Source organism: Pollicipes pollicipes, unplaced genomic scaffold (genome assembly GCF_011947565.3).
Source record: "Pollicipes pollicipes isolate AB1234 unplaced genomic scaffold, Ppol_2.1 Scaffold_3087;HRSCAF=3621_pilon_pilon_pilon, whole genome shotgun sequence".
Classification (NCBI taxonomy): Eukaryota; Metazoa; Arthropoda; class Thecostraca; order Pollicipedomorpha; family Pollicipedidae; genus Pollicipes; species Pollicipes pollicipes.
The window spans coordinates 27389941-27408731 of NW_023596225.1; the positions used below are offsets into that span (position 1 = coordinate 27389941).

Sequence of the window (18791 nt, forward strand, 5' to 3'; positions counted from 1 at the left end):
AAAACTGACCGATGGGGATATCAGCAACATTTGTCTAGACTGTCGGTGCTACTCTTTTTCGGGTAATCGTATCACAGACAGAAAATACACCACAGACGTCCGAATGCTAGTTAAGTATGCACGCGTTTGTGAGGCACCACAAGTTACGTCTCCAAAGTTGCGCATACATTCACGGGCTGTTGCTCAGGTGCCATGGGTCTATTTGTTTTTCAATGAAGGCGGAATTTCGAGACTGCCGAAGCTCATTACAAACACTGTCATAGAGCATCTGCAATTTTGACCGAGACTAGCGTTCGCCTCCATCGAACACGGACCAAATATGCTAGAGCTGGGGTTCAAAAAGGCAGAACATAGCTGATCTCAGGCTTTTCAACAACATTGCGTGACATGACTGGCACGGGCTGCCGTGGGAGATCAGAACACCAGCAGCCTATACCGACCTAAGGCACCAGAACTTGAATTGATACCCGCACGTCCTACGGAACGTGGACGCCAACTTGCAACATTGTGGATGCGTCCGAGATGAGAAGGCACCATTTGCGGCGACATTTGGGAAAATAGACCGCGCCAATGTCAAAAGATGACATTTAAGACAGCTTTGTTCAATATTACTCGCCACATTTGGTGCACCAAACAGGTTCAGAACACAAACAGGCTGGCTGCAGACGAAAAGGTCCAACTACACATCTCAGTATCCTGAAGGGATCAGAGCCACTGAGTCGCATTCGACGTCGTCTTCAGTGAGTGCATGGGTCACGGTGACTAGGAACTGAACAAACGCCACTCGTATATACATGGTCGTGCATTAACAAGACCTCCAGGGGTCGCGCTCAGCCCCCAGCAACGGCCGTCGCGTGTCGCGTCTCCCTCTCACTTCGCGTCCCTCCCTGATCGGTTTAAGGCATCTCGACTTATCTGATGCGAATGCATCGTGCCCGACCTTTCAGTTCTGGAGTTAACCCCTTCCTTCTCTTCTTCGATGCGCCATCATTCAATGGGTCATGCGTATGTTTAACGGCGCACTACGTGGTTGCTAAACCTGCACCACATACAGTGGCGTACGTGGAACTTTGGGAGCATGCTTCAGACAGCCACACCACTTACGAACTTAAGCATGCTGAGTCTTGACATAGACAGCATTCCAACAGGAAACCGAGAGCGATACGGGCACCATTTACGCAGACCCTTCAGCCTTGACGCCAGAGGAGGCTTCAAAGCGACGGAGTCTCGTGCGTGCTGTGTGACGACGGTGCCAGCCGAGCCGCTACATGACTGTGCACACGGAGCTGCTGGAGCCATTGCTGGAGCGACTGCCGCGGCCGCTGTCGTCGTCCCGGTCGTCTGAAAACAGGCCGCCATGGTGAAGGAGATGTGGAACGAATATAGAGTGATGTCTGATCTTAAGGAAGGTGGCGTAGTCTTGTAAAGAGACGTTTCCGATGTTTTTTAGTTGTGTAGAAAATACTGCGTACCATTTGATCCCAGCAAAGAGAAACTTAGACAACCCAAATGCATGCCAGCATTGTCGTGAAAAATGCAGAAGTCTGGTGTTGTGGGTAATTGAAACCAACTAAACAACAACTGCATGATAAGGAAAGGGAAGTTTCTTCTGGAACGGGATGTCATCGAAAGCGATGATTAAATCAGGACTACAGATAGCCTTCAAGCAAGAACCCTGGCGTGGTTTCGACTTTTGAGCGCGTGCTTGCGCTAAAGTATAACGACCTAGCTCGGCCCCCAAGGCATCACAATCCACTAGCCAAATGCCTATTTTCAGCACTCTGGAACAAGAGTGATGTAGGCAGTCCTGGGGCCGAGTTGGAGATGTTTTAGAAGCCATGTTTGGGCCTAGCTGTTTTGAATTATTTCTCAATTGCATTAATTTTTTTACCAGGGCTACTAACCGAGACGCTACCACATACCCTTAACCCCTGCTCAAGGCCCTCTATTGAGCTTACCGCATTCTTTGTTGCCTAAGGTTCTTTCTCATCCATTAGCTTGGAGTATCGTGTGTTTGCAGCATCAGCTGCTAATTAAGTATTTACGTACAGCTCGATGGGCGATGACCAAAAGTAGCGGCGCTCCTGGTAGCCCACGTTGTTGGATGTAGAATAAGCTGAGCCCTGATGGTGCTTTTATTGTTCATGCATGACGGAGAGGAGCTCGGCAAACATGAATGCATACAAGGATCAGTAGACCTTTCAACAGTTGATTGCAGTCACAATAACGCACATCACAAGACACGGTGCCTGTAGTCGAGTCCCCACCATGATTCTAATAAATCTCCATCATAATTCTAATGAATCCCCGTTACAGCTCTGCTCAGGTGGATTGATCCCTGTCGATGCGCTTGATCAGAGGCGATAACATGCTTCATGACTGTCATCAGTACCCACGCATTAACTCATATACGACTATGACCAGTCCTTCTCAGGTCCTGTGCGTCTCAGCAGGATCAAGACCAGTGACAGTCGTCACAGCATGTTCCAATGCTCTGTATTCCGACAAAAATTTGAAAGTGCAGTGCAAATTCATCCGTACATGCAGCCAAACCACTGCACCACCGCACGTCTACGTCGGAGTGCAGGTATTTACCTATTTACCTTCGAGCTCCCGGATGCACTTGTCGACCTGGGCGGGGCTCTGGGCGTCCATGGCCCGCTTCAGCAGGTCGACGGGCACGCGGTGGCGCGCCATCTTGTCGGCGTGCTGCAGCAGCTTGCGAATGCCGTCCTGCCGGCCGGGAGGGCAGGACTCACGGACGGTGTCGCCACAAACACGCCCGGGCCGCCGCTGGCCAGTGGTCCTCACAGGAGCCGAGTGTTACCCTAGGCCCTCCGCTGGGGCAGCGGTCCTCACAGGAGCCGAGTGTAACCCTCGGCCCTCCGCTGGGGCAGCAGTCCTCACAGGGGCCGAGTGTAACGCTCGGCCCGCCGCTGGGGCAGCGGACTCACAGGAGCCGAATGTAACGCTCGGCCCGTCGCTGGGGCAGCGGTCCTCACAGGAGCCGAGTGTAACCCTCGGACCGCCGCTGGGGCAGCGGTCCTCACAGGAGCCGAGTGTAACCCTAGGCCCGCCGCTGGGCAGCGGACTCACAGGAGCCGAATGTAACGCTCGGCCCGCCGCTGGGGAAGCAGTCCTCACAGGAGCCGAGTGTAACCCTCGGACCGCCGCTGGGGCAGCAGTCCTCACAGGAGCCGAGTGTAACCCTCGGACCGCCGCTGGGGCAGCAGTCCTCACAGGAGCCGAGTGTAACCCTAGGCCCGCCGCTGGGCAGCGGACTCACAGGAGCCGAATGTAACGCTCGGCCCGCCGCTGGGGCAGCGGTCCTCACAGGAGCCGAGTGTAACCCTCGGACCGCCGCTGGGGCAGCGGTCCTCACAGGAGCAGAGTGTAACCCTCGGCCCGCCGCTGGGCAGCGGACTCACAGGAGCCGAATGTAACGCTCGGCCCGCCGCTGGGGCAGCGGTCCTCACAGGAGCCGAGTGTAACCCTCGGACCGCCGCTGGGGCAGCAGTCCTCACAGAAGCCGAGTGTAACCCTAGGCCCGCCGCTGGGCAGCGGACTCACAGGAGCCGAATGTAACGCTCGGCCCGCCGCTGGGGAAGCAGTCCTCACAGGAGCCGAGTGTAACCCTCGGACCGCCGCTGGGGCAGCAGTCCCCACAGGAGCCGAGTGTAATCCTTGGCCTGCCGCTTGAGCAGCAGTCCTCACACGAGCCGAGTGTAACCCTAGGCCCGCCGCTGGGGAAGCAGTCCTTACAGGAGCCGAGTGTAACCCTAGGCCCGCCGCTGGGCAGCGGACTCACAGGAGCCGAATGTAACGCTCGGCCCGCCGCTGGGGAAGCAGTCCTCACAGGAGCCGAGTGTAACCCTCGGACCGCCGCTGGGGCAGCAGTCCTCACAGGAGCCGAGTGTAACCCTCGGCCTGCCGCTGGGGCAGTCCTCACAGGAGCCGAGTGTAACCCTCGGCCCGCCGCTGGGGCAGCAGTCCTCACAGAAGCCGAGTGTAATCCCCGGCCCGCCGCTGGGGCAGCAGTCCTCACAGAAGCCGGGTGTAATCCTTGGCCCGCCGCTTGAGCAGCAGTCCTCACACGAGCCGAGTGTAACCTCGGCCCGCCGCTGGGAGCACCCTCACACGAGCCGAGTGTAACCCTCGGCCCGCCGCTGGGGAAGCAACCCTTACAGGAGCCGAGTGTAATCCCCGGCCCGACGCTTGAGCAGCAGTCCTCACAGGAGCCGAGTGTAACCCTCGGCCCGCCGCTGGGGCAGCAGTCCTCACAGGAGCCGAGTATGTTGCTGTGATGCAAACCAGCTGCTTAATAGTTTCTACACCATTGTATACCGTAACTATAACGTCAAGCCAGTAACAAAACCAACGATGAGCCACCACATGCAAGGCAATGGTTGCAATAGGAAAGGGTGCCGGCTGATTCGATAGATAGCCTGTTCATTAGCTTAACCTATCGGTAAATCTACCCATAAGCATATATTTCCACCGCAGGCGAAGGAAAAAGGGGGGTGGGGTGGGGGCAGGGAACAATGCTTCCTTTCCCCCACACATTGCTCCAAGACGTCAGGTATGAAGCCCACAGAAATGCATTGAAAACATCGACTTCAAAATTTTGCGTTGATCCCCTCCCATACTGAGGCGTTCCTATGCCTATGATCGACACAACACTCCCCTCTCCTTTCCAAACGACTTGCCAAGCAGATCCTACTCTCATTGACGCCACCGGATTTTATCAGTCCTGTTCGCGCAGGCAGCTCAACAGTGATATCTCCCCTTCTTACCACTCGCTGCTGCAGGCGCGCCTGGGTCTTCTTCATCAGCAGGAGCTCAACGATGATGGACTGCTTCTGCGGGTCCACCACTCGACCATTCATCTGGAATCCGTTCATCAGGTTCGCCGTCCTGCCGCAGGGAGGCGGTGGCGCTAGTGTCAGAGTTTGAGGCGGTCGTGGCGCAGTGGCGACAAAAGATGCGGCTTGCCTTTCGGCGCGATGGTACTTTCGCAGGAAGTGGCTCGTTGTACGACGCTAGCACGCAAACATGGCCGTTTGTAACTTAACGTGAGAAGGGCACTGACCAAAATGAGCAACCACCAGCATCTACGTGATATGTCAGTAACTATGGTAATGAAATGCGTTTAATTTTTATGAACACGGTCGGATTTACCCAGTCCTGTGTAAACCAAGGGCGTTGAGGCTGAGGAGTGACATAAGCAGTCTGCGTGGAAAAAGAGCTGACGCACAAAAAGTACCTCGAGAAAACGCCCCTGTCAGTCTTCATGATGTCCTTGGTGGTGAGGTGCTTGATGGAGCCGGACAGGTTCCGCAGCCGGTGCTTGCCCCAGACCTGGATGCTCATGCTGCTGTTGTGCAGGTAGTCGACCAGCTGCTTGGTGGCCGTGGGGAACTTGAACACCTTCGCGTCGTTGAAGTCGGGGTTGTTGGTGTCAGGCACGTGCTTGGTCGCGTGCTCATCCTCCAAGTACATCTTGTACTTGCAGAAGACGTCCTGCAGACGGTGCCACATTAGAGCCGTCAGTCAGTCAGCCAGTTCAGCGGAGGCAGCTGTGTTCTGTCCGCCTTAAGAGGACATAATTCTAATTCCGTGAACATTTAGCATTACTGGCCATTACCACCGAAGACATTGCGTTTCTCATCCCGTCGAAATGTGTGCGCAGGTACCACGTGGTTCAGGACGCATAATTCGTCGGTTTCCCTGAAGGTGAAGTGAAATATTTCCCGACCCCTGATTACCGTATACTTGTTGGGCAGTCCCCTGATGTTGAGCAGCTTGACCACAAAGTTGACGTCCTTGCCGATCAGCATGTCCGGACTGTCCACGAACCGGTCGTCCTCTTCCTTGTACTCCTTCCCGTTGGCGGCGCACGGAATGACCTCGATCTGTCCACCATACATAACAATAACATCGCGACCTTGAATGTTAGGCAGATGAACACATCTTTGCAGCTCAAAATGAACTGGCGTGTCTGTTACCAAGGAACTGTACGAGAACCGGCGGAAAGGGAGGAGGCGGCGTACGCTCTTTGAAACGCCTGCGATGGCCCGCAAAAACAGATGCGAAAGCCGTCGCTGCGCGCATATCTCCAAGCAAGCTGGTGGTCACAGAGCTGCATATTGTCTTATAAACAATGCCACACCTTACATGACATCGACAGTTATATGCTTATGCACTAACTGGATGAGAAACGGCAGCAAGACGAGAGCATGTAGCATCGTGCGTGTCGTGAGCACCATACAGAGGACACGGCTTCCTGAGTGCCAAAAAAAAAAAACAAACAAAATGATAAATAACAATCATCATCATACATCCGACTGTTGCCTTACGTTCATGACGCCGACTTCGGAGCCCTTGTAGTTGGCGATCTCCAACTGGTCTTTGAGCTCCACCTGGAAGGCGATCGGCTGCAGGAACACTTGGCACGTGCCGAGCAGCACCTCCGTGTCCGGAGACTCGCGGAACGGATCCTGGCTCTGCAACAGGCCGCACGGTCCCCTGTCACGCCGCAGCTGTCGGTGTCAGATGGGGCTAGCGGTGCTGGGCGCTACCTGAAGTACTTCAGCGGTCTGGCTTCATCTGAGCTTTTGTCTGTGGTTTGGTTGCTAACATGTGTGGTGCAGTTTGTGCAAGCTCATAACATGGCATGCTTATCTGCATCAAAAACGTTATCGACGGAGACTCGGGTTTGGCAGATGGCGCATAAATGTCCTTACAGAGATGAGCCGATTGCCGAGCCGACACGTCAAGGAAAATCTTTCAGTAACAATATGAACAACACGAACCATTCCCCATCACTTATGCCGCTTTAACATGTCGTGTCTCTCCACAGATCGCACGGCCGGAGGTGTGCACATGAAGCCATGCATCTCGACGGCATCGCCACCCGTCGGGTCTCTGACCTCGGGCAGGTCCCAGTCGTCATCGTCCTCGAAGTTGCCGTACATCTCCTGCATCAGGTACAGCCGGTTGCGGAACTTGTCCTTGGGCCAGACGTACTCGGCGTTGTTGGCCAGATTCCGCATCTTGACGCAAACCTGGCGATGAGGCCGTTAGAGTGGTAATGTCGCATATACAGGCTGGCAAAACTTGGAAACGAGGGAGCAGATGGCAGGAATCAGCTAACACATCTTCCAGTCTTTCCTGATGACATCATACCAATTGGGGGAGGGCAATAGCCGAACCCATCGCCAATGCTGCAATCATCCGTGGCTGCTGACGTTCCATCTGGCAGCGTCATGTAATCACGAGAGCTCTGGGCGACTTCTGACGTTCTTTTGAAATAGCCACTGTGATCACCTCTGGCCTGGTGGGAGAAACAGCGCAAGCCATCACAGGCGTGGGTTGTCAAGCAGCCAGGCATCAGCCGCAAACCCGTCAGACCCGTCAGACCGGGCAGACCCGGCCCGCCCGGCAGATCCCGCAGACCCTGCCGACCCGGCAGATGCGGCAGACCCCGCAGACTCCGCAGACTACGCAAATCTCGCAGACCCCGCAGACCCTGCAGACCTCGCCGTCGGTCCGGCCAGGGCACCAACCTCGGTCCTGCCGGTCGTCTTGCCCATCATCTGTGGCGACACCAGCAGGATTTCGAACTTGACACGCTTGTCCAGCTCCTCCGAGATGCTGTTGGCCTCCTCCACGCCCGGCATCAGCTCCAGCAGGTCCTCCTGCAGCGCCACCTGGTCTGGAACACCGCACACCACGTCGGGACTACTGGGAAGCTAGGTTAGGGCGGGTTTTGAAGTACCTACAACAAATCTGAGCCACCGTAGAGCACCGCTTTGGCACGGTCTGCTGTTAAATTAATCCCGTTGAGCTGAAATGGTCCCGAACAAATCTCAGCAAACTCAACCGTACTTCACAGGCTGTCCGACGAGCGCAGCCACAGTGCCTCGTTGGGCACGGGGTGTCCGACGGCTGTCCGACGGCTTCACAGGCTGTCCGACGAGCGCAGCCACAGTGCCTCGTTGGGCACGGGGTCACGATGCAGCTACTGAGCGAATTACCTCATCTGAAGCCAACAATTTTATTTAGCACAGCTTACCCCCCCCCCCCCCCCCCGGCACGATAACCAAAGCCAGCTTACCGGTATTCCCGGTGTTATCCATCTTGAGACCGTTCTTCGAGGCGATTTCCTCCTGAGCATACTCGTAGGTGATAGACGGGTACTTCTTCTTGCTTTGCTTAGCCTCCAGCGGATTTGCAAACACCCAAATTTGAGTGCCACCGAACACCAGTCTGAAATACATGAGTCATAACGCATGCGACACTGTCACAATCGAACCGTTGTGTCACTATTAAAGCTGCAGCTCGCTGTCAGTGCCTTGTAGCTGCCTAATAAATAAATAAAGGAAATGAAGAATACGGGCTGTTCCGAAGACTCACTTAAAACCGTCCTGTACTTGGTGCCCAGTGACTGACAAATGGGACGTGGTTATACGTCATGACACTTAAAAATGCATTTACTGAACAGAGTAGCAGTAGTGCCTCCGGTCATGTTTCGTGACAAACTCGAACGCTTCCGAATGCACATCAGTAACGTTGCATGAAAGAAACCGATCGCCTAGACAGCAGTAACAACGCCACACCTAATAGGTGCCCACCGTTGATGGCGACTGATGGCGTATGCTCGAGACACCCTGGAGGAAGTGTGCCCGTCCCGAATGTGTCTCATTTGGAGCCCCCGCCACCAGCAGCGCCCACTGGATCGCACGGTGGCGCGGCCGCGCGCCCTCCTTGGCGACCAGCACGGACCTGTCGTTGTGGCACAGCGTCGTCTCGCCCTGGATCGGGGTGCCGTTGACCAGCACGCGGCACTCGGTGTTGCACGGCTTGATGTTCACCTTGTTGGCCTTCTCGTCTAGCACGACGATCGCGTGCTTCTCCTGGATCCTGGCGATGAAACGGAAAACGGCCTGTTTGCGCTCTTTCAAACGGCTGGTTTCGTCGTGTAGCACTTGCAACGACAATTGACGCCCATGCTGTTGGGCTGGTTTTGTAGCGAAGAGAAGCTTCGACGAAATATTGCGTAATTCTTTGCAAAGTTACTGGTCTTAGTGTCACGTCTGATCAATTGCAAGCCCGGGGGCGCAGCCAACCACCACGACCCGGATGCTGGCGAAAAGTGGCATTTGTGGTCAGCTAACTTAACAATACACAATCGCTGATGTGCTACCCGTGCATCACAAGCCGCCACTGACCATTGTCGCATTTCTCAGAACAGGTTCAGACCATTCATTACGTTTTCAACAGCGCCAACAACGTTCCGTTCAGAATGACAGTTGCTGGCCTGGATTGCACTACAAAATGCATCAATAATTCAAGAGGTGATTGTCAAACATCATACATGAATTATAAGGTAACCTTACTAGACCTGCACCTGGACCAGAGAAAAGCCGAGTAAAAATATATAACGTATTCCCGTTATCAGAACACCGGAGACCGTCAGCTGGGGAATACCCACTCGGCTAGAACATAGAAACCTCTTCCGGTTTATTGCCGGACACTATCGTTGCGCGTGGCGTTCATGATACCCCCATCGAAATGCCACGTCACCACAAATAACATCATTCGATATGCATAAACACAAAGTTTGCACTGATTCTGAAATCATCGGCTTCCAAAGCAAATTTTGAGCTAATTGTAAAAGCATCGGTTACCAAAATAAGTTATGCACTGAATGTAAAAACATCGGGTTGGCTTATACGCCCCTAGCTCGTAAATGACCAGGTGTGACACTAACTCCAGATTAACCACAGGGCAATGTGGGCGCATGATTTACTTTTCAAGCTCGCTCTGGCTACACTATCAAGCCGATAAGTTGCCAGGCAAAAAGCTAAGCCAAATGCCATATTTTGGCTAGCGTGCAAACACGCATCTAAGCACAGAGTATGGTGTGTTCTATGTAGTTAAATACGCATTCACATGCCTGTCCAAAAAATTATTTGGCTTAGAGAGGTCCGAAAACGGTTTAAGCACGCGACATTTCGAAAACTCGAGAGCATTCGGAAGTACGTTCTCAGCTGTTAGTGGTAAAGTTTTTAGACTAGTGGAAAATACCAGTGGTCGAAATGTAGCTTATGTCGACCTCGACCTTTCCATTTTTGACTCAGTCACGGGAAATCCGCGGTAAAATGATCATCAAGAGCCATGGATACATATGGGAGGGAAGGAAAGGTTGAAGTTCAACCGGACAATATTACATTTTACGTGGATGATACTATTATCAAACCCTCAACAACTGCTAACTGCAAACCAACGTCATGAATCACCCAAACGACCTTCCAACCCACAACAGCTAGGACAGTCCGAACATCACCGCGGTCATAACACCGACATTCGCAACTCCCCGTTACCTAAATTAAATCCATTGACACCGGTGGCGCGGCGCCAGTCCCAAACTCTGGGGGGAGGGGCAGGGGTGGCGTTGTGGTCGCGCCATTGGCATTGACCGGTCGGCCGGGCGAGTCATTGATTCGAACCGGGCGGCCGCGCCGTTCCCGGCAGTGTTAGCATGGTCGCGAGCCAACGGGCCGCCGCAGGCCGGGCAACTGCCGTGTGGCCGCGAGCCCGTCGCGGCCGGCCGGGGTCGGGGCGGGGCCACGGCGATCGCCAGGGGAGGGGCAGCGGCACGGCGGGGGACGGACGGGGCCCCGCTGGGGATCTGCCGCGGGGCATGTTGAAGGAGGACGGCGGGAAATAAATACAAATAATGGCGGGAAGAGGCTGGCGTATGGCGAGAACGCGCTGTGAACAGCCGGGGGGAAAGGAGGGCGGCGGGAAGGAGCCGCCCAGGGGATGCTGTGTGACCTTGCCGACGTACCAACTGCACTGCCTGGCCAGACAGTAGAGCTTCAGCTACTAGGGAGCATGGCCTGGGGGAGGGGGGAGGGGGCACACAGCGCACAGCGGGATGAACCGCTGCGATCCCGTACACTTACGCTACAGCATTGGGAAACGGTTCCCGGTTGTGATGCTGACGATGCTTGGGGCTTTACGGGCGCGCCGGCTACTCAGGCCAAGCAAGAGATAACGTGATGAAATTTGCTAGCATGGCTATAATATTCAGGCATTCAAACCATGTTGTGAACAGATATTAATGTAGCAAATAAGTTAACAGCATTCAATAAACCAGTACGTACGATTAAACGACGCTGTAATGCTAAAATAACGATTATATTGACGGTACTCATTGTCCTTGGTAGTTAATATCATGCTTAACAGTAAACATAAATGCAACGCTAAATAAGATTTATATTGAGTACCGTCCATATGATCGCTATTTAGCATTACCACCTCGTTTAACCAGCACCTCCTGGTATATTTATGGTCGTTAATTCAGTAAAATAACTCTTAACTCATAATGCTGACAGACCGACAGCTGAACGCTCCTTTTTCTTTTATCAAGTGGAACAAGGGAATCACATTCAAGATACACTGAAAGGAAATCCAACAAAGCCGGCCTGACATCAGCTTCACACGCAGGGCAGTAGAAACAAGGTCACAAGGATGATCCTTGATCCACATGCGGAGGTGGATCGATGCACAGTCAGCAGCGCGGCGGCGGAGTGTGCACACTCCACGTACACAGTGCATTTGCCGACCGGTCGACGTTGCCATGGAGACGTTGATATCAAGCGGCGCCAACCCGGCCGCTGCGGCAGCGGCAGCTTGGCTGACAGCCGCTGATGAATATCCCCATCAGTTCCGCACGTACGTAAAGGAATGTTGATACCGTGACATGTGAATATAATTAGTCGATTCCCCGACCGGTCTAGCGAACGACGAACGACTTATGGCCATCTAGCTGAGTGTGTTGTTTCAGAAGGGCCTAGAATAGGTGAGCACGGTCCGCTATTCGCTCTTCCATTACGTAGCGAAACTTTTAAGCAACGTGCTAACAGACTCGTCGCTCAAAAAAAACAGAACCGACCGAACAACTTTTAGTCCTTTAGTGGTCAATTACTTCCTTGCAATTTAACGCATTGTTCCATTTCGGTTAAACCCGCTACGCAATTATCTTTTGGTTTTACGGCGCATATGTAAAGGGAAGGAAGCCATATTATAAACACCTAAATTAGGTACAATGTTCACCTATTTAGAGTTATTGCATAACATGTCTATCTACGTTTTGTAACCAGCCATTCAACCGAAACTGCCATGACCTTAACTTTTTCTGTTCTTGTCTTAAGCTCAAATTAGAGATTAACGACATGAACCCGGGGATATTCTGATAATCTGCGTCCCAGTCGTCCTAGCCTAACAACATCCTTAGTCCAGTACGGTATGGTCTCTATCCCCCTCCCCCAGCCCCTCCCACAGCCCTCCCCCTCCAGGGCCTTACCCGTCATCCAGACTTACCCCGGTCCGATCATGGTGATGTCGCTCTCGCCACCCTTGCGGTTGCCCACCTCCGTCTGCTTCTTCTTCAACACGTTCACGATGCGGCCCGACAGCATGGGGTCCATGTTGAGGTTGAAAATATGTGGTTTCGTCTCCTTGTCCTTGTTGATCGCCGCTTGACCTCCCTGGAGGTCGAACATTGTCCACAGTGAGGTCCAGTATAGACAAGTCCGTCCTCCATACAGGGACAGGGCCACTGGTGCGTAGCAATCGCAGCGATTTATTCATGATCGCACCAACTTTAGTTCTTTCCTACCACTGCAACAGACTGCAAACTTTTCCGAAGGCTCGTCGATTCCGCATCCTAGTGAACACCCTGGTTTCCCAGCAAATCGCTAGCGTATCCCACGTGGCCATCTCCGCATCGCAAGCCTTGCTTTTGAAGCGTCACGTTCACATGCACAAACGTCGCTGAAGCTAAGCTGGCGTGACAGCACAGCTGTATGGAAGAGTCATCCCAGACGCCGTACCGCGGCGGCAGCCTGTCTGGCCGCCTTCAGCTTCTCCTCGTACGACTTCTTCATCTCCTCCTGCTCGCGGTCATTCTCCTGCATCTGAGCCCGCAACTCCTCCTCCATCTCCTTGCGCAGCGCATTCTTATCTGTGGCGGAGGTGGGCGAGGAGATGACAGAAATGAAGGACTGAGCCCTGCTATATCTGAGACTAAATATGCAAAATAACCAGCACAGATGCCAGGAGGCTGCCATGGTTGAGTCTTGCTTACAAGTTACGTCTTTACCAAGCGTGCATGCTGTTTTAAACTTAACTATGAATCGAGACGAATGATTGGAATAGACAGGCAGATGAAATACGAACGCTGTACGCAAAACTTTCTTAGCCTTTTATTGAAGTAGCTGGATATGATTTAAGTCCCGCCTTACTCACCAACCGGGCCACTCCACGTCACTAACACACTCCGTGACACCGTGACGCACCTGCTTCGGACATGCCCTTGGTGTTGCCCAGGTCGATCTTGCCGCCTTTCATGGACGCCTTGAGACGCTCATTCTCCTCCTTCAGCTCTCGCAGCAGCTTCTCCGTCGGGTCCTCGTTCACGGTCGCCTTGGTCTTGATCTGCTTGGCACGGTCGGCTGGGGAAGGAGTTCTGTCAGGACTGGCTGGCCGAGCCAAGGAGTCCGGCTGGCTGGCGCAGCCATGGAGTCCAGATTGCTGGCGGAATCATGGAGTCCAACTGGCTGTGTATTTTGCACCAGACTGACCGAGAGATGCCGGATGAATTGCAATCCTGCTTGTTCCGAAGTGCGGTTGCAGGTTCTGCCATGGTCCCAGTGGAGTATGGAAGAGCTATGGATAAGAACTAACGGCGTACTCCGGCTCCGGTTTTATGAGCGTGCTGAGAATGGACAAAATGTGCACGCTACATTGGCTGAAAGATTAAAATTACAATATAAAAAGCTGATGAAATACGTTAAGGTTTTCTGGATGACTGCTATCAACCACGTGGTTTTCTTTCCATTCGTTTTTGAGATGTAGCCCTGTTCATGGCTGTCATGGCGTCGCTATTTCCACTTCAAAGACAATTGCTTACCGAACCGTAGCGTGGACAATGTCTCCTCGTAGTTCAGGTCAGCGGGAGAGAGCGCCGCCACCAACACCGTCTTCGAGTTGCCCATCAGGGCATTCTGGAGCAGCCGGGTCAGCTGGGAGTCCCGGAACGGCACCCGAGCATCCTGCCGGGTCACAGGTCAGGTGGAACGGGTCAGTAGTGAGCAGGTTAGCTCTGAGTCCCGGATCGAGCGACACCTGGGTGTCCGACCGAGGCAGAGGTCAACAGCGAATCCCAGATCGAGTGGCACCCGAGTATCCGAGCAAGGCTGAGTTTCGGAGCGGCGAAAACCAGAACCAAAACAGAACGGGGTTGATCAGAGTGGTCAGCCATAAGAAGGAGAACAGAATCAGAAACGGATAGGTGCATAGAAAACTCGGGTATGTGGTCCATGTTTTCTGCCCCGTTATGCCATGTGATGCAACTGGTTCATTTTATTACAAAAAAATTGGCACATAAACCCATTATCTTCTGTCGTTCCCCAAGGTAACTTAAATGCTGGTGCGTGGCGCAATATACTCTTGGTTTGGGAGCACAGTAAGATCCCAAGGCAGGAGACACCCCCTGTTTACTATTATAACAGTAAGTCCTCTGGATGGCGGCATTTGCAGTGCCCACAGACCTTGTCTCCATTGGCGATCTCCGTCAGAGCGAAGATGCAGTTGCCCAGGCAAGAGAGCGACTTGTTAATGGCGGCTCCCTCCTTCAGTCTCTCTCCCCTAGCGCCCGTGCTGTCTGCTCGCTCACTGTCGGCAGTCCAGGCAGAGTCAGACTTCATAACAATGCAGTGAGGCAAAATCGCACGGTAGCAGCACGCAGTCTAATCCACACTCCGGTCATGAGGCTACGTTGGCAGTATGACCTCACATGGATGGTCTGCCGTTAATTGGAAAACTTTAAAACGTTCATAGTTGCTAATTAACATACTAAACCTAGATACCGTCATCACGACACTTGCCATGTTATAAGTCCAAAGAACAGCATTGCTTCTCAACGTCCCTCCATACCCCATTGCCTCGAAAAGGAGAAAATCATCGTCTAAGCAGTGCACAAATGGCTCGTTGGTGCTGTTTTAGCTGTTCGTGACGCTCTGATGTCCTCCTGAGAACACACTGCAGGCTGTAGTTTGACAGCAGGGTTGTGACCGGAAGGCGCACGTGACCGGACCTGCCAGCCAGGTCCACCAGGTTGACGATGGAGGTTTTCGCCGTCTCCTGGCCGGCAGCGTTCTTCTGCTTCTGCGTGAAGTGGATGCCGACGATGGTGTGCGCGCGGGACGACGTGGCGTTCATGTTCGTGGAAGCGACGGTGCGATTCATGGTGCCCTGGTCCATCTGGGTCTCGATCTCCTCATATGAGGTCACCATCACCTGCTTCAGACCTTCGGCTGGAACAGGACGGAAAGACGCGCTGCGAGCGGGTGGCCAATTGGTTCTGGACTGTTTACACCGCGGATGAACTGTAGAATGGGCTGGTAATCAGAGTATATGGTTCAAGAGGGAATGCCAAAGCTTGACATCATACAAACATCTTGCGAACATGATCATAAATACCTTGCGAACATGATCATAAATACCTTGCGAACACAAAGCTTGACGTTATGCAGCTTTGTGCGAACAGTAGCACAACAATGCTATTGAACCCAGTTTGCAGAGTTGTGGCAACCCAATAAGATGTAAGCGAAGGCCACGCAGAACATAACACCCTGCTGTGATTGCCACATATCAAACCCAGCTTGAGCGTGTACCGCAGGCGGAGAATTGTATTCAAACACTCACCGTAAAAGCCCTTCTTAGGATGCTGACGAACCTTGAGGCCCCCCTTCTTCGCTTTGTTCGGGTTAAGCAGATCGTGCACCACCTCACTGTAGATTTCCAGCATGCTGAACTTCACCTCAAACTGCACTGGCTGCTTGGCCTTTTCCTTGATGCCTTTAAAGATCTCCTCGCAAAAAGTTGGCACGATGCCTGAAATGCGAACAGTGCAATAGTGGTAGACTGGGGTGTCGATGTATAAATAACGCATAGTTGACCCATACAACAACGTAGGTTTATGTGCGTCAAGTTGGTATGCACGTCAAGTAAGCCCTGCTGGCCAGTTGAAAGACGCATTGTCTGTCCAATGGATGACATTTGAAGTAGCATTTGAAGCCGTTGGGTGTCGGTGATTGCCCAATGACGCTCTCAACCAAACTCATGCAAGTGATGAACATTATTCTGCAATCGGCCATCCAGCTTTTACTAACAGCACTTTGCAAGTATTTTTTTGAAGCAGTGCAAGTTTAAGGAATACTGGCCTCATCCAGACCCAAGATGTCTTACCCTTGTTTGGGCCATAGCCGATGACCGAATAAGACTTTCCGGAGCCCGTCTGGCCGTACGCGAAGAGTGTAGCGTTGTACCCTCCCCAGGCGTTCTTTAAGATACCCTGGCCAAGGTCATTAAATACCTTTTTCTGTGGGAGGGGACATACAAGACATGATTTATCCCGTTTCCAATATCTTCACAACAGACTAGGAAGGCATGGTTCTATTTTTGACTTCGAGGATCTTTCACGAACTTTAAATTACGTCTGTGGGATAATCCAGTGATTGAGTTGCTTCGGGCGTTAGGAATTGGCACAATAGGCAAAAAGTCAACACGCCGACGTTCAGCAAAAGACATTGACGCGCCAAAGCTGCACGGCAAAATTCTGAGTTGCTGCCCAGCCTCAAATACCCGGTCCTGATTGGCTTACCTGGTCAGCGAACTTGCTGCCGTTCTTGTGACTGGTGTCTGGCTGGAAGTAGCCGTTGACATCCTTGGAGCCATCGAAGCTCCAGTAGGAGTAGTCAAAGGTGAAGGACTTGGTCTCGCCGCCCGGCGCCGGGTCCCGGATGAACGTAGTGTTCTTGTTCACGTCCAGTATCAGCTGGGCATTGCGACCCTTCTCACGGCTGTTGTGCGAAGGAGTTAAGGAACTTGCCGACAGGAGTGGCCGGGAGTTGGCATGGCTGATGGCAACATGCAATCGATTGCACACAGGCGGCTGACTCGTAAATATTTTCAGTTTCAGAGTTAATCGAGAAACCCGTGCTTCAGGTACAATGAACAACGAACACTTAATCATGCTTCAGATAGGCGACAACCAAAATATCCATTTGGTACATGCGTGCTCCCCTTTCAAAGCCACTTGATGACGTGTAACGAATGGAAAGCAGGGACTCAAGCAAACACCGTGACTTATTTATCTTACGTGCGTGGTAATGACAGCGAGAAAAACTAAGCCTGGGTCGTCATTTATTCAAGAAAAAAATCATAAGTGCGATAGACAATTCCTAGGATGCATACCGTGATGTATTACATACCTACTTGATAAATATATCATACATAGTTAATAAAGGTGATTTTAGGTTAAAAACACCGGTAGAGAGCAACTTGTTACGCATACACGGGGCCCACCAGCCCAGGTTTGCCGCCTAGTGGAACGGATACTTTTGCCTCTGCCGTTTTGCCAGTTAGGGGATTGTGTAACAAATACATGCATGTATGTTTAATGAAAAATAGAACGTATATATGTATAACGTACAAGGCTCAAATAGGATCAGCACCTTCCCAGTGTTGGTGCCAAAAACAGGGCCAATCAACATCTGCAGTAGCTCCAATTTCCGAAGTTAATGTATTTCAGCACAAAAATGCGCCACTTAACGACCCATTAGTGGGCTTCCTGCGCTGTGTCGGCAAGCGCGCCACCTGCAGGTTATTAAGGGCCAACCTCCCCCTCGTCCGTGACCTTCCACCGGTGCCGCGGCCATTTGGGTGACTGATGTCCGCCTGGTTGTGCCCGACGGTCACGCGACGATCAGGTCACGACAAGGTCGATACGGGGTCGATTCGCCCCTGTCCCCTCCTCCCCATGACGTCAGCATGCAAGGACTCCACAAACACACATACACGAATATCCGGCACGTCCGCTTCGCCCGCAGGCGTCGGGCTACGCGCCCACGACACCCCGAACGGGCGTCAAATGATCCCCAACCGGCCGTCAGCACCCGTAGAGTAAACAGAGGCCGCTGAGGATCGATGGTGGGGCCGACCGAACGGTCCCGGGGTTGTGGAGGCAGCTGACACCCGAAGATCGATTGAGGGGCAATGTCGGTGTGGATGGGACGATGCAACGTTACGGACTCGGGATAATTTTGAAGACTTCCAAAAGGAAAATGGATTTTGAAGGGAGGGTGACCGGTGGGAGAGCTTAGGATCTATACAAAATTTACCAAGGAGTATCTATAGCAAATCTGATTCCCTATGGAATTCCCTAAGAGGGAGTCATACAAGGGTGGAGGAGAAATTGAGGCGTAGCCGAATTACGTCTGAGTAAAGGAAGAGAAGGGGCGGGGAGGTGGAGGTGGGGTGGGGGGGGGGAGCTTTTTCACCAAGGACTCACCAATGATTTTTTATGGGAAATCTGATTCCCTAGCGAATTCCCGGAGAGGGAGTCATGCAAAGGAGAGGAGGTGGAGGAAATTGCGGCGTAGCCGAATTACGTCTGAGTAAAGAAAGATCTCTGTCCAGTCAGCGGCAACACCTGGTCGCTGGCTCAACGGTGACTGCTGCCACATGCACTGTCACGCACCACACACAATCAGCCGCAAATATTCGCTTCAGTAACAGAAAAACAGCACAAAACAGGACGACTGTTTTCATTGTGTTGCCCGAATGCCATCGCTGTGCAGACCATCTCTCTGGGCCCATCGGCCACCCGTGTGGCATTGTCACAAGATGAGGCAAGAATGCGCATGGCTTATGTTACA

The 18791-nt window shown here is 52.8% G+C and overlaps 1 protein-coding gene across 2 annotated transcripts in view; it reads right to left on the reverse strand.

Annotated features, from left to right (window-relative positions):
* Nucleotides 1–18791, reverse strand: part of LOC119090548 (kinesin-like protein KIF28P) — a 24931-nt gene continuing 6140 nt past the window's right edge. The window contains exons 3-21 of one of the 2 annotated variants that reach the window (XM_037213368.1): nt 16736–16939; nt 16321–16453; nt 15778–15966; nt 15167–15386; nt 14622–14745; nt 13982–14123; nt 13368–13523; nt 12903–13033; nt 12391–12557; nt 8785–8922; nt 8117–8268; nt 7566–7714; nt 6930–7064; nt 6357–6503; nt 5766–5912; nt 5264–5520; nt 4794–4914; nt 2604–2733; nt 1–1341 (exon numbers count right to left, since the gene is read on the reverse strand). In XM_037213368.1, coding sequence (XP_037069263.1) covers nt 1265–1341; nt 2604–2733; nt 4794–4914; nt 5264–5520; nt 5766–5912; nt 6357–6503; nt 6930–7064; nt 7566–7714; nt 8117–8268; nt 8785–8922; nt 12391–12557; nt 12903–13033; nt 13368–13523; nt 13982–14123; nt 14622–14745; nt 15167–15386; nt 15778–15966; nt 16321–16453; nt 16736–16939 — 2919 coding nt within the window. In that variant the 3' untranslated portion in view covers nt 1–1264. Of the gene's footprint in view, nt 1342–2595; nt 2734–4793; nt 4915–5263; nt 5521–5765; nt 5913–6356; nt 6504–6929; nt 7065–7565; nt 7715–8116; nt 8269–8784; nt 8923–12390; nt 12558–12902; nt 13034–13367; nt 13524–13981; nt 14124–14621; nt 14746–15166; nt 15387–15777; nt 15967–16320; nt 16454–16735; nt 16940–18791 lie in introns of both variants that reach the window. The other variant, XM_037213370.1, reaches the window with a different exon arrangement.